The sequence below is a fragment of the Pipistrellus hanaki genome, assembly GCF_964339955.1.
Source record: "Pipistrellus hanaki genome assembly, chromosome: 18".
In the NCBI taxonomy this organism is placed as follows: domain Eukaryota; kingdom Metazoa; phylum Chordata; class Mammalia; order Chiroptera; family Vespertilionidae; genus Pipistrellus; species Pipistrellus hanaki.
Window position 1 is genome coordinate 35299747 of NC_140520.1, and position 14212 is coordinate 35313958.

At 49.4% G+C, this 14212-nt stretch overlaps 1 protein-coding gene across 2 annotated transcripts; it reads right to left on the reverse strand.

Annotated features, from left to right (window-relative positions):
- Positions 1-626: 626 nt before the first annotated feature.
- LOC311613281 (Fc receptor-like protein 2) lies at positions 627-13990 on the reverse strand. Of its 2 annotated transcripts, XM_084866982.1 has the most exons (7): positions 13868-13989; positions 12324-12344; positions 8398-8664; positions 7893-8171; positions 5212-5499; positions 4471-4749; positions 627-1134 (listed from the first exon to the last, which is right to left on the reverse strand). In XM_084866982.1, the coding sequence occupies exons 1-7, from the start codon at positions 13896-13898 to the stop codon at positions 806-808; spliced, it is 1494 nt and encodes a 497-aa protein (XP_084723108.1). In that variant the 5' UTR covers positions 13899-13989; the 3' UTR covers positions 627-805. The 2 variants fall into 2 exon arrangements, with proteins under 2 accessions (XP_084723108.1, XP_084723109.1); XM_084866983.1 differs by lacking the exon at positions 8398-8664 and having other exon boundaries at positions 13868-13990.
- Positions 13991-14212: the final 222 nt, after the last annotated feature.

A 14212-nucleotide genomic window follows, 5' to 3' on the forward strand; every position in this document is an offset into this window, starting at 1 on the left:
GCAGGCTTGATTGCCCCCAACTTCCCTCCCTTGCAGGCCTGGTCCCTCCCAACTGCCCTCCCCGGTGGCCATCTTGGGTTAGCCATCTTGTGTCCACATGGGGGCAGCCATCTTGTGTGTTGGAGTGACCATCAATTTGCATATTAGTCTTTTAATAGATAGGATTAGATAGGATAGAGGCCTGCTGCACAGGTGGGGCCAGCTGGTTTGCCCTGAAAAGTGTTCTGGATCAGGGTGGAGGTTCTCTTAGGGCATGGTGTTGCCTGGGTGAGGGGCCTGTGGTGGTTTGCAGGCTAGCCACCCCACCCCCACCCCCTGACCCAAGTGGAGGCCCTGGTATCTGAGATTTATTTATCTTCTATAATTGAAACTTGGTAGCCTTGAGCAGAGCCAAGCCTTCTGCTCATTCCATGGCCACAGCTATTTTTGTTGGGATTTTTTTATCTTCTATAATTGAAACTTTGTAGCCTGGAGCAGAGGCTGGGCCTGCTAGGGCAGGCAGAAAGCTTGGCTTCCTCCACTGCCGGGGAAACCCAAGCCTCCTGCTGCAGCCATCTTGGGTTAATTTGCATACCCACTCCTGATTGGCTAGTAGGTGTGGCTTGTGGGTACAGCAGAGGTAGAGTCAATTTGCATATCACTCTTTTATTAGATAGGATGGTGGTATCCTGACCACATGCCAATGCAGAATGGTGTTTCTGGAGGAGGAAGGGGCAATGATGAGCAGTAGGGTGAATTGGAGGTGGAAGCGTAGAGAAGGGCCTCAGGGCTGGGTTAGCCGGTTTCCATTCCCCAGGCCCTGCCCTCACACGTCTTCGCACACTGCACCTGCATCCTCGTCATGCCCACAGTCGAAGACTTCCTCCTGCTCACATTCAGCCAGGGCCTTCTCCGTCCCATTGCACCGGGCTACCTGAATGAACACAGGCTGGGCGTCCTCTGCCAGCGGGGGGTATAACACGGCTGCAGGGGTGTGCTTGGCTGCACCACAGCCCACCTCCCGGCACACCACGGCCACATCCTTCATGTCCCAGCCGTCATCACACACCGTGCCCCAGCGACCGGCCCGCTCCACCTCCACTCGCCCTTCACAGGGGTGCGCACCATTCACCAGGCGGGTTTTGGGTGGGGGCTCTGAAAACAGAAGGGAGCAGAGAGCGTTCAGAACTGTGTTTATGTTATGTAATAGTTCGCATGGTTAGGAGAGAGGGTTTGTGGGTGGTTGTGTGTGTGGTCTGGGCTAAGGGGCTTGTGAAAGAGGGAGTATTGAGTTTTGGCTCTGTCCCACTGCACGATCATCTCATAGCAACACCCCATCCCACCAAACGCCCCCACTCAAGAGCACAGGGAAGGGTCTTTGCTCTCTGACAGTAAAGGAATGTGGGGACACACAGATTTATGGTTTGATTCTCATGGGCTCTTGGGGAAAGAAAAGGACAGAGTGAGATCTTTCCTAGAAATGGAGAACAGGGGAGGACTTTTGGCCAATTGAGTTACTCGTTTTCCTTTTGAAAATGCACCGGACCCTGTGGAACACTGTGTCCACCACAGGTCCGGTTTCATTGCAGAGGGAGCGGGGTGAGCATGTGACTCAGTCTTGTTCATCTCTCATCTCCACCTGCTTGTTTACTGTTGGTTGGTTGGTTGGTTTTAAGTTGGAATCATTTAAAAAAAAAAAATTCTTCTCTAGGACCTCTAGCAGAATGGAGGGAGGTAAGCCCAGCGCTGTCATCAGTGGTCAGCCCTGTCTGTCTGAGAACTGAGCGAGTGGAGAAATTCAGGGCGGGGGGGGGGGGAGGGGGGGGGGGGAACGGGCAAAGACAGCACGCTTGCGTCCAGTTGCACAGTAAGCCACGCCCATTTCTGATCCTAGTTGGCCTCACAGGAATCGCTTCCCAAGTGTTCTGTGGTCAAAATAAAATTACAAATGCATTTCTAAGAAAACAAATAAAGATGGAAACTTTATATGTGCTTAAGAAATTAAAGAAAGAGCAACATCAAATAGAACAAAAGGAGGAAAGTTTTAGTGAAGATAAAAGAGAAATAAATAAATCAGAAAACCAAAAGCCAAATAGATTTTAACACTAATACTAGTTTAAAAAGTGCAATGTAATAGGCAAGTCTCTGGCTGTTTAAAAAGTGCAATGTAATAGGCAAGTCTCTGGAAAATCTTATTAATAAATTCTAAGAGATCACACAAACTATAAAAGTGAAGAGAGCATAATCAAAATATGAAAGCTACTTAAAAATTACTATTAGATAGTATGATGGTCAACATTATGTGATAAATTTGAAAATCTAGATAAAATGCCCCAAGTTTTTAAAAATATGTTTTAATTGATTTCAGAGAGGAAAAGAGAGAGAGAGAGAGAGAGAGAGAGAGAGAGAGAGAGAGAGAGACATCAATGATGGAAGAGAATCATTGATCAGCCACTTCCTACATACCTCTACCTCCCTCCCTTCCCCCCTCCCCACAACTCCTCCCTCCCTCCCCACCACCAGGATTGAGCTGGAAAGCTGGACATATGCCTTGACCGCCTGGTTCATAGGTTGACGCTCATTCACTGAGCCACACCAAGCTGAATTGCCCCAAGTTTTGAGCAAAAGTATCCAAATTATTTTTTTAAAGGGTAGGAAATTTGAAAAGGAAAAGGAAAAAAGATTTATAATGGAGGTAAAAACCTACCAGGCTGAGAAATTTGTTAGGCCTAGTTCCAAATATTTTTAAGTAGTAGATAATTCAAATAATGTTTTAACTGCTGCAAAGTACAGAAAACATGGAAAGCTTCTGAAATCATTCCTATGAGGCTAACCTATCCTTGAAACCAAAACTAGATTAAAATATAGCTCAAGAAAGGAAACACACACATGAGAATTCAAAATATTGAAATAAAGTATGAGCAAATTGCATGTCCTACTACCTATGATGACGGGATGCTAAGAAGGGTTTACATTGGAATTCAATAATTATTCCCCACTGATAAACCTATTAAATGTACTTTGCAATAATAAATTAAAGATAGATCTTATGACCATTATGATGTATTAAAAAGAGTAGCAAAGAGCAAAGTTTCTTGATTCCTGGAGCCCCTGCCTAAAGTTTCATTTTTGTGTGTGACCTATTAGCCTGCGACCTCAGACAAGTGACTTAGTCTAAATCTTATTAGCAAAATGAGTGTTGTTGTGGAGAGTAAATGAGGAAATCCCAGTAATGTTTTCAATTCCAGAATATGGTTTGTTCATGGTTTTTCTGCCTTTTCCTACGTATGTATAAAGCTTAGTTGTATCTTCTTCCCCACTGAGCTGAGTGTCCCTATTTTTCTCAGTGGGACCTCCCTCCTCTCTCAGGATGTAGCCATGCCTCTCTTTCTTCCTTTTCTTTCTCAAAAAATTTTTTTATGTGTTTTACTGATTTTTTTTTACAGAGAGGAAGGAGAGGACTAGAGAACTAGAAACATCGATGAGAGAGAAACATCATCAGCTGCCTTCTGCACACCCCCTACTGGGGATGTTCCCCCCAACCAAGGCACATGCCCTTGACCAGAATTGAACCTGGGACCTTTCAGTCCACAGGCTGATGCTCTATCTACTGAGCCAAAACAGCCAGGGCCATGCCCCACTTTCAATGCTAATTTATCCCAGCAAAGTGCCCTACAAATAGTATCTATTTCACACACACCTGATGATGTAAAGTAAAAGGGTCACCGGAAGGGCAAGGGGCAGGCCAGTGATACTGTTGGGAAAGAAAGCCTAAGAGAACAGACAGACACTCTAGTTCAAGCATGTCAAACTCCTGACCCGCGGACCACATGTGGCCCACAATGAGTATTTTTGCTGCCCAGCCAACATAACGGTATGTAAGAAGCGTTTTAATAAAAATGTTGTAACTTAATTTTTATAATATCCTGTTACGCATAATTATTAATAAGGAACTACAGCGTTCACTAATGACTGATTACTATAATCGTGTTGCATTCATTTCCCTTACGCGCAGACGCACCATTTCTCTCCCCTAATATTAGCAGTGAATATTTTAGCAGCGGATGTCCATGCCATTCATCTTGGACTGAGTTGTTTGGTGTGCGCAACAGGAAATATTTTGCTTTTGGAGAACAAGAGAAATAGGTTTATTTGCATGACGCTTATTAATTTGTGCAGTTATTCAGTGACTGGTAAGTTGATGTCCAAGAAAAAAATAATTAATTTTATTAAAATGCTTTAGTACTTTATGTTAACAATGACTCATTTATTTCAGCCCTTTGTATTCAGCAAGTCTCTATTGAAATAAACCTGCGTTTCTGTGAAAATTGAAGTTTCTGGGTTTTTTTGCGGCCCACATAAACTCAAACCTTGTTTATTTGGCCCGGGTTAGCCTTTGAGTTTGACATGCTTGCTCTAGTTGAACTCTGATTCCCTGAGGGACAGGGAAATTCAAGGACACATAAGCCATTGCTTGACCTCATGTCCTACCTGAGACGTTGAGTGCCACCTCCTCACTGCGCTGGGCCCCCAGGCCATTGTCGGCCTCGCAGGAATAGTTTCCAGAGTGTTCTCTGGTCAAAGAGAGGCTGAAGGACGCTCTGCCTCCGGAAGGCACTGAGATGCTCCCCAGGGAGACATTCTTGTGATAAAACGAGTACAGAACAGGGGGGTCTGCTCTCTTGTCTTCGCACTGAAGCTCCACCGTGTCCCCGATAGCGGCGCGGGCCTCAGGAGCACTGATGGTGAGGACAGGGTGCGATGCTGGGACTGAGAGAAGGTGAAGGGTCCATCAAAGAGGGTCTCTCCCGCTGGTACCGGCTTTCACCCCACTGTACCCCACCCGAGTGTTCTCCCAGCATCTCCCAGCCCGTGGATCCTTTCCCACGGCCACACCTCCCTACTGAGCGCTGCAGAGACCGTTTCAGAAGGGCTTTGACAACTTCTGGTGAGCAAGTCTGAAGACGGTGCCTCTGGCCATGCCACGCTGCCTGCCTGGTCTCTCCCACTGCCCCCCTTCTTTAGCTCCTCTGCTAATGCTGCTGCTCCTCCCACTGTCCACCTTCTTTAGCTCCTCTGCTAATGCTGCTGCTCCCACGGCCGCCGCCACCACCATCATCATCGCCACGACAACCCTCCGGGGCTCTCAGCCTCTTCCTGGCCCTGTTCCTGGTCACCCTCGGGACATCCTACTGCAGCCCAGGGGACTGGCCCCCGCGGGAAGCTGCTCACTTTTCACGGTGATGTTCAGCACCTCGCTGTGGACCAGGCTCCCGGTGTTCTGAGCCGCGCAGTAGTATCCCCCGGCGTGGCTCTCCCTGACGCTGGGGATCTTCAGCTCTGACCTCCGGGAACGCAGACTCTTGCTCCCCAGCCTGTCCCTGGTGTCCACTCGGTGCCAGGAGAACGTGGTTTCCCCTGTGCCCTCAGCCACAGAGCAGACTAAGACGAGCATCTTTCCTTCCACGGCCTGCCCGCCCTGGGGCTGGGTCTCCAGCAGCACGCCGGACACGGGGATTCCTGCGGGAACACCAGAGGACAGGTGAGGGCCTGGAGGGGCGGCCAGGGCCAGCGGCTGAGCTCCGTGGCAGGTGGGATTGTGGGAGACAGTTCTCATGCAGAGGAGAGCTTTCCGGGAGGAGGGAGCATGCTGAGGGCTCTCAGGCAAGCGCACCCTGCAGCCCGGTCTTCTAAAAACCTGACCTCTCACTTCCTGCACACTTGTTGGCCTTCTCTCATGGCTGCAGCCCAAAGGGATCTTTCCCTTCTGACCTCCGGATGCACGTGGGACAGAAGGATGGTGGGAAAGCACAGGCTGCGCAGTCCTCACCCAGCTCTGCCACGTGATCTTGGTAGGTCAGTTCATCTCTCTGAGCAGCAGTTTTCTTAACGATAAAGGGTGGATAATCATACCGACTTCATAGACTTTTCATAACAATAGGTATCCTATCTAGTAAAAGAGTAATATGCAAATTGACCGTCACTCCAACACACAAGATGGCCGCTCCATGTCGTCAAAGATGGCCACCCCCATGTGGACACAAGATGGCTGCTACAAGATGGCTGGCAGGAGAGGGCAGTTAGGGGTGACCCGGCCTGCAGGAGAGGGCAGTTGGGGACAACCAGGCCAGTAGGGGAGGGCAATTGGAGGGGACCAGGCCTGCAGGGGAGGGCAGTTGGGGACAACCAGGCCAGTAGGGGAGGGCAATTGGAGGGGACCAGGCCTGCAGGGGAGGGCAGTTAGGGGCAATTGGGCCAGCAGGGAAGCAGTTAGGCGTTGATCAGGCTGATAGGGGAGTGGTAGAGGGTGATCAGGCTGGCAGTCAGAAGCAGTTAGGGGCAATCAGGCAGGCAGGCAAGCGGTTGGGAGCCAGCAGTCCTGGATTGTGAGAGGGATGTCTGACTGCTGATTTAGGCCTAATCCCACGGGCCTAAATGGGCAGTCAGACATCCCTCGAGGGGTCCCAGATTGGAGAGGGTGCAGGCTGGACTGAGGGACACCCCCTCCCCAATGCATAAATTTTATGCACTGAGCCTCTAGTACCTGTATAAAGCAACTATTACACTGCAGATATTCTACAATTGGTCACTATTATGATACCACTTTCCCCTGGCATAGTTGAGGTAGGAAGTATAGCAAGGTGGATAAAAGGGTATATACCGCTCTAGCTGGTTTTTCTCAGTGGATAGAGCATTTCCCTGTGGACCAAAGGGTCCTGGGTTCAATTCTGGTCAAGGGCACATGCCCAGTTTGCAGACTCAATCCCCAATAGGGGGCCTGCAGGAGACAACCAATCAATGGTTCTCTCTCATCATTAAATTTCCTATCTCTCTCCTCTCTTCCTCACTGAAAAAAAAAAAAAAAAAAAAAAAAAAATATATATATGTATGTATATGTATATATATATATATATATATATATATATGTATGTATATGTATATGTATATATATACACACACACACACTAGAGGCCCAGTGCATGAAAATTCATGCACTGGAGCAGGGGTTCCTCAGCCCAGCCTGCCCGCTCTCACAGTCTGGGAACCCTCAGTCGTGGGAGGCAAGCCTCGGCTGGTCCTGGTTACCTGAGCCTCGGGCAGCCCTGGGCAGCTGGGCAGCCACCACAAGGCTTGCCTATGTCTTGGGCCCGCCCTGGGTGGCTGCGGGCCTGAGGAGTCTGAGGAACTCCAGAGGAAAGCGTGCGGAACAGCTGGGCCTGCCTGGGGGTGGGCCCAGCCTTGCCGCACCTGCCACCGAGGCGAGGCTGAGGGGACTGGGCACTGCCTTCTTATGGCTGTGTGTGCTCCCATCTTTGAGGGCATGGCAGTCAATTAGCATATTCCCTCATTATTGGCTGTGGGTGCCACCATCTTTGAGGGCAGGGCAATCAATTAGCATATTCCCTCCTTATTGGCTGTGGGCAGCGCCATCTTTGTGATGGTTAATTAGCATATTCCCTCTTTATTAGATAGGAGATAAATATAGCTATAGCTATATATATATATATATATATATATATATATATATAGAGAGAGAGAGAGAGAGAGAGAGAGAGAGAGAGAGAGAGAGAGATAATTTTTTTAAGGGTATATACTGCCACCAGAGTGCTCAGGTTCAAATTCCAATTGTGCTACTTACATGCTGTGTTCCCTTGGGCAGGTCACTCAACAGCTCTGTGCCCTGTTTCCTCATGTGTGAAATGGGAAGGATAACGGTACCTACTTTACAGACACTATTCACACCGGCATGTCACAGGGCTCTGGGAGCACTGAATACAACACTGCTCTGAGCAGCGCCTTGTACTCAGCACGTTTCTGTTAGACTTCTCCTCTCCAGAGGTTTCTGAGGCTCAGAGGGTCCCTCTAGCACTGAGGACAGCAGCTCCCCCGCCAGCGCAGCCACTGACACTCACTGTGCACCTGGACGTTGGTCTGACTGCTCCGCTTGGAGACACTGCCGGATGACGTCATTGCCTCGCACCAGTAATTGCCGGAGTCCTCCTGCCGTAATGCTAAGGTCCAAAAGCTGGAGGAGCTCTTGAGCTTTATGGTGTGGCTGTCCCTGAAGAGGGAGTACCGAAGCTGGGTCCCTGCCCTGTCTGAGGGGAGGCGGGTGTCACACGACAGGGTCACCGAGGTGTCCTCAATGGGCTGCAAGGAGCTGACTGTGAGGGAAGGTTTCGGAAACAGCTCTGCAGGGAAGAATTAAACAGAGACCAGTCAGGGAGCTGTGGAGCTCCTGTTGAGAAGTCCCTTGTCTTCTCAGCCCCAGTGAGCGGGACACAGCCCCGGACTCCCCCACACACAGACACCCCTAATCTCTGCCTCTCCGGCGGTCTCCTCTGCCCTGCAGCCTGGGCCTCCCACACAGGCTCTGCTTTTCCCCAGACTTTCCCACTTGAATCGTGAGGCCCTCACCTTGCACAGTGAGCCATCGGGAGCTTGATTCTTCTGTCCCGGTGAAGAAGAAAAATTTTGTCCTATCTGCCTTACAGAAATAGGAGCCGCTGTCCCTGGGTCTGGCGTTGGAAATGGTGTGGCTCGAGGCGCTAGAGTAGCTGTCTATCTGAGATCCATCCTTGTAGTACATCAGTTTCTTTATTTTATCATTCTCTTCTCCAGAGCACCTCACAACCACCCTGTCTCCTTCGTAGGCATGGCGCTGCAGACTGATGCTGAGCCAGTCTGCAAAAGATGCAACACTGCCTGGAGCCACGTGGCACGCCCTGCGCCAGCCACGCTAACATCTGTTCCTGCAGCAGCCACAGGTTCCTTGGAATCTCCTGGCTCGTCTGGCTTCCCTGCTCAGCAAAGGTGAGTGCTATTTCTTCTCTCTCTCTCTCTCTCTTTTTAAATATATATATATTTTAATTGATTTCAGAGAGGAAGGGAGAGAGAGATAGAAACATCAATGAGAAACATCAATATAAGAGAGAATCATTGATTGGCTGCCTCCTGTACCCCTCTCTCCCCCACCAGCTTACTGGAGATCGAACCTGGAACCCAGGCATGTGTCCTTGACTGGCATCGAACCCAGGACCCTTCAAAGGATCGATGCACTATCCATTGAGCCAATCCGGCTAAGGTGAGCTCTATTTCACAGACATCTTTTGTCTTCTGCACATCCTGCTGGCTTCATGTCTGTTTTTGATTTATTCAAGTACCAACAATATCCTGGACTAAATGTGCATGTAAACCAGTTCCACTTCCATCTCCTTATATCCTTTCCAGATGACCTCTGTCCCCAGAGGTCAACTTCCTCTGCGTCTCTCATCTCTGAGACTCGGCCCTTTGTCACTCTTCCTAGATGGCACCACCGGGGCCACCAAGGCATCAGCCCGGGTCTACAATGGCAGTCATTTAGAATTTTCTACGGGAATGCGTTTGGCAGAGGCTTCTGGGAATCTACTTGTTGAGTCCTTGCCTCCCCTCGGGGGAGCGTGGTCAGCAGAGAGCTAAGGAGCAGCACGTGGTAGTGGATGTGCCCTCGCAGGAAACATCAGCAGCTTTAGAAGCTGGGAGAGAGGCTGGTGGACTGTTCTGTACAAGCCTGTGCAGCCCTTCTGGTTTGGCTCAGTGGATAGAGCGTTGGCCTGCGGACTGAAGGGTCCCAGGTTCGATTCCGGTCAAGGGCATGTGCCTTAGCTCATCCCCAGTAGGAGATCGGTGTTTCTCTCTCATTGATGTTTCTAGCTCTCTATTCCTCTCCCTTCCTCTCTGTAAAAAATCAATAAAATGTATTAAAAAAAAAAAAAAAAAAAAAAAAGCTTGTGCAAAGGGAGGAAGAGGAAGCCATCACAGAGCTTGGTGACCCCGCCCTGAACCCTCGGGCATTGGCAGGGGATTTTTTAGATGGCAACTGAGCTAGAAATTCAGATTCCAGTATCAATTTGGAATTGTAATACCTGGGTTAAATTTCAGGGAAGGTGTGTGCTCTAATAAAATGCCTAACCCCAGGCCTGACCCATAGACCATGCCCCTTTAGCATAGAGAGAGGAAGTGTCATAGCCGGTCTGGCTTGGTGGATAGAGAGTCGGCCTGTGGACCGAAGGGTCCCAGGTTCGATTCTGGTCACGGGCTCCTGGACAGGGCTCAGACAGAAGGCAAATAATCAGTGTGTTTCTCTCACATTGATGTTCCTCTGCCTTTCCCGCTCTCTTCCTCTCTCTCTCTAAAATCAACAAAAAATATCCTCAGGTGGAGATTTTCAAAAAAGAAGGAAGGAAGGAAGTGTCCAGCCTGGAGGAGCACAGGGAGGAAGAGAGAACCAGGGCGGAGAACAGGGAGGGCTGCCTGCCCGGTATTCCTCCAGCCGGGACTGTGTGCAGAGAAAAGCAGAACCCACTCTCAGGGGCTTGTCTCAGAACAGACACCATCTCCTCATGGACTTCAGATCCCATCTCCAAAGCAGAATCCAAAAGGAGGTGGGAGAAAACACTTAGAACTTCCATAGTCTAGCAAACATTTCTCATCTTTCCATTTTTGTGTGTGTGATTTTAACCTATTTTTAAAAATATATTTCAGCCGAAATTGGTTTGGCTCAGTGGTAGAGCGTTGGTCTGCGGACTGAAAGGTCCCTGGTTCGATTCCGGTCAAGGGCATATACCTTGGTTTCGGGCACATCCCTGGTAAGAGGTGTGCAAGAGGCAGCTGGTCGACGTTTCTCTCTCATCGACATTTCTAGCTCTCTCTCTCTCTCTCTCTCTCTCTCTCTCCCTTCCTCTCTGTAAAAAATCAATAAAATATATTAATATATATTATAATATATATATATTAATATATTTTATTGAAATATATATATATTTTATTGAAATATATATATTTCAATATAGGAATCAGCACAATATGTTGGAGGCACAGACTAACATTTGGTTCCTGACAGAGCAAAGTGGTCAAACCAGTTCAGAGACAACGGCTCTGTACCTTTTGGCCACTTGGAAAGTCCCGCTCTTAGACGGGGCGGTCTCAGTGACCGGCGGGGGCACTCATTCTTACTAAAGAGAGAGAAATCTTAAGCCCTCATGAAGGCCCAACATTTCCTTTCTCTAGGGTTTTTTTTTTTTTTTTTTTTTTTTTTTTTTTTATACTGGGCGAGGTTTTTCTCAAAACCAACTTGATTAAACAAATATTTGAAAATAGTTAAGATTTATGTCACCAATTTGGTAAGAATGACAGGGCTGGAGAGAGATGACAGATGATGAATTCCTGACTGTCCTGAGCCTGGAACAAGAATATGTCCGTAAGACATCCAGGCAAATGGCCCTTAATGCTGGCATTTCACCTGGTCCCCGGAAGAAGGGCAAATGCACATTCATACACATTTTCCCGGAATTTCAGGAAGTTTACTGGAGTGTCTGAGGCTGACCCTGAGGCCCTCTAATGTGTTAATAACTTTCCTGCTTAAAATTACTGCAGATATATGATAATACAATTTATATAGTCAGGCATAAAAATGTACCAGATCTATAATAGTATGTCTCCTCCCCGTAATAGGATACTTTCCCAAATAAATGATTAAAGAAGAAAATGTCACTTTCCAGCCTAATACACAGTAAAACCAAGTTTTCCTCTATATTTTATTACATTATAACTTTAATAATAATGAGCCCTAGCCGGTTTGGCTCAGGGGATAGAGTGTCGGCCAGCGGCCCGCAGGGTCCAGGGTTTGATTCTGGTCAAGGGCACGTGCCCAGGTTGTGGGCTTGATTCCCAGTAAGGGGGCATGCAAGAGGCCGCTGGTCCATGATTCTCTCTCATCATTGGTGTTTCAGTCTCTCTCTCCCTCTCCCTTCTTCCCTGAAATCAATAAATACATATTTAAATAATAATAATAACAACAATAACAATAACAATAATAATAATGGAAAACGAGTTGTGCCTGGATAGCTTGCAATCCGAATAGAATGTCGAGGGGCCGTCCTGTGTGAGGCAGAGCACTCCTGCTCCTCTGACTCCCTCCATCACAGGGAGTGTGTCTCCCCGCTGCCTCCATTGCTCTGGCGGGGCTTGGGAGTGTCTGTGGCCGTACCCGGGAGCGTGCCTTCTCAAGAGCACATCACATGGTTTGCTTTCCCTTCATAGCAAACCTGTTTTCTGTCCGGGGGCTTACGCGTAAAGAGAAAATAACTTCCTGCCTTTCAAGCAGAGAAGAAGGTGAGGTTGGAGCGTTTGTACCACGCGAGGACTGGGGTGAGGCCCTGGCCCCTACTCTTTTCACCCACTTCTGGGCCCGATCCCTGCAGCCCTGCGCTCAGAGGCTGGAACAGGCAGTGCCTCCGTTGCCTGGGAGAGCGAGCGCCCATGGTTCCCAGAGATCTCAGAGAGCAAAGAAAAGAAGGACTCACCTGGCCGGACGCCGGCAGGGCCTGTGCGGGAAGAGGCGGGAGGTTAGTGCTGCACCAGGATGGGCATGCTCTCAGACACACCCGCCCCTCCCTGACTGCTTTCCCAGCAACTCTCTGCGTCCTGCTTTTCCTCTATCCCCACTCTTCATTCCCTCTACCCTTCCTCCCGCTTCCCCCCTTCATTTATCCCCCTTTCCTTCCCTCTCTCACAAACAGCTCTCCCACAGAACCCAGTGCACAGGCCTGACAATTTATAAACGTCCTTCATCCCCCGTATCAGTTGTTGTAAACAACCCTTACCAGATGCTGGCTGCTCTGCAGGCAAATTCTCAGATGCTTCCCGATATACTTATTCCTCTCCCACCTCACCTTTCCAGATGTTATAAGACAGGTGATTGTGTTTGAGACACATTGCCTGCCTGGTGGCAGCACAGAAGCCAGGCAAGGCCAGGAAGGAGATGGAGGTGTCTCCTCAGACATCATGGACCCTGCTCCTCCCTCACTCCCTATTCTAGGTCTGGCGTTATGGTTGCATCCATATACTAGACTCATCTTTATCAGCAAAAGCCACAACCAGCAGGACTGCAAAGCCTCGCCAAAATGTAAGTCTAGGAAAGGCAGAGATCGGAGAAAACTGCGGTGTCTTGCATGGGAGGGGGGTGGAAGCCGAGTGTGTGTCAGTGGTCTGGAAACAGAGTTTACCCAAACAGAACATTTCTCTGCTGTCCGATAAAGGAGGCTCCCAGAGACCAGAGCATTACTGAATGTGGAACAAAGGAAGGAGGAGTCAGCATTTGGAAAAGAGGTTTGCAGTCCGCTGTTTGCCCGGGGCCTTGCTGTGCCAGGCAGCCAATGCACAATGCTTGTTGGTCCTGAAGTAGAAGCTGAAGCCCCTTCGCACCCACCCAGCAGAGAGACCTGTGCCCTGAAAGAGGCACTGAGGCCTGGCCCGGTTGGTTCAATGGCTAGAGCATCGGCCTGCTACCAAAGGGTCCCGGGTTCGATTCTGGTCAAGGGCACATACCTCGGTTGCAGGCTCCTCCCCTCCTGGGCCCTGGTCAGGGTGCATGCAGGAGGCAGCCAATCGATGTGTTTCTCTCACATCGATATTTCTGTCTGACTTTCTCTCCCTCTTCCACTCTCTCTAAAAGACAATGGATATCCCTCGGGTGACGATAATATATCCTCAAAAATATCCTCGGGTCAGGATAAAAAAATAAAACAAAAGTAAACTTTAAAAAGTAAATAAATAGCCCTTTCCCGTTTGGCTCAGTGGATAGAGCATGAGCCTGTGGACTGAAGGGTCCCAGGTTCGATTCCGGTCAAGGGCATGGACCTTGTTTGCAGGCACATCCCCAGTAGGGGGTATGCAGGAGGCAGCTGGTCGATGTTTCTCTCTCATCGATGTTTCTAACTCTCCCTCTCTGTAAAAAAATCAATAAAATATTTTTTAAGTAAATAAATAAGTAAAAGAGTGCTGAGATGCCCACGCACAGGTGGTCCTGCTCCGGTCCCACCCAGTCCTGCTCTAGCTTTCCACCCACCGAGGGCCAGCAGCAGCAGCCACGGCAGCATGAGGCCGGAGGTGAGCAGCTCTCCCGGGCGGTCAGGGTCAGGGGCAGCGCAGGTCCCGGAGCAGCGTCCGTCCGCACAGAGTGTGAAGCTGGGTCTGGGCACTGTGACTCCTCAGCAACTTTACAGAAACGGAAATCGGGAAGCAGACGAGCTCCGTGTGCCACTCAGCACTCTCCCCACCCACAGGCTCCCGGGCGGGCGCTGAGTCAGTCGCTGCTCTTCGCAGAGCTGCTCAGATACGTGCGCGCTGATCAGCAGCGCTCCCGGCAACGGCTGGGTCTGCATCCTGGAGCTGAGGTCCCTTCGGTCCTACT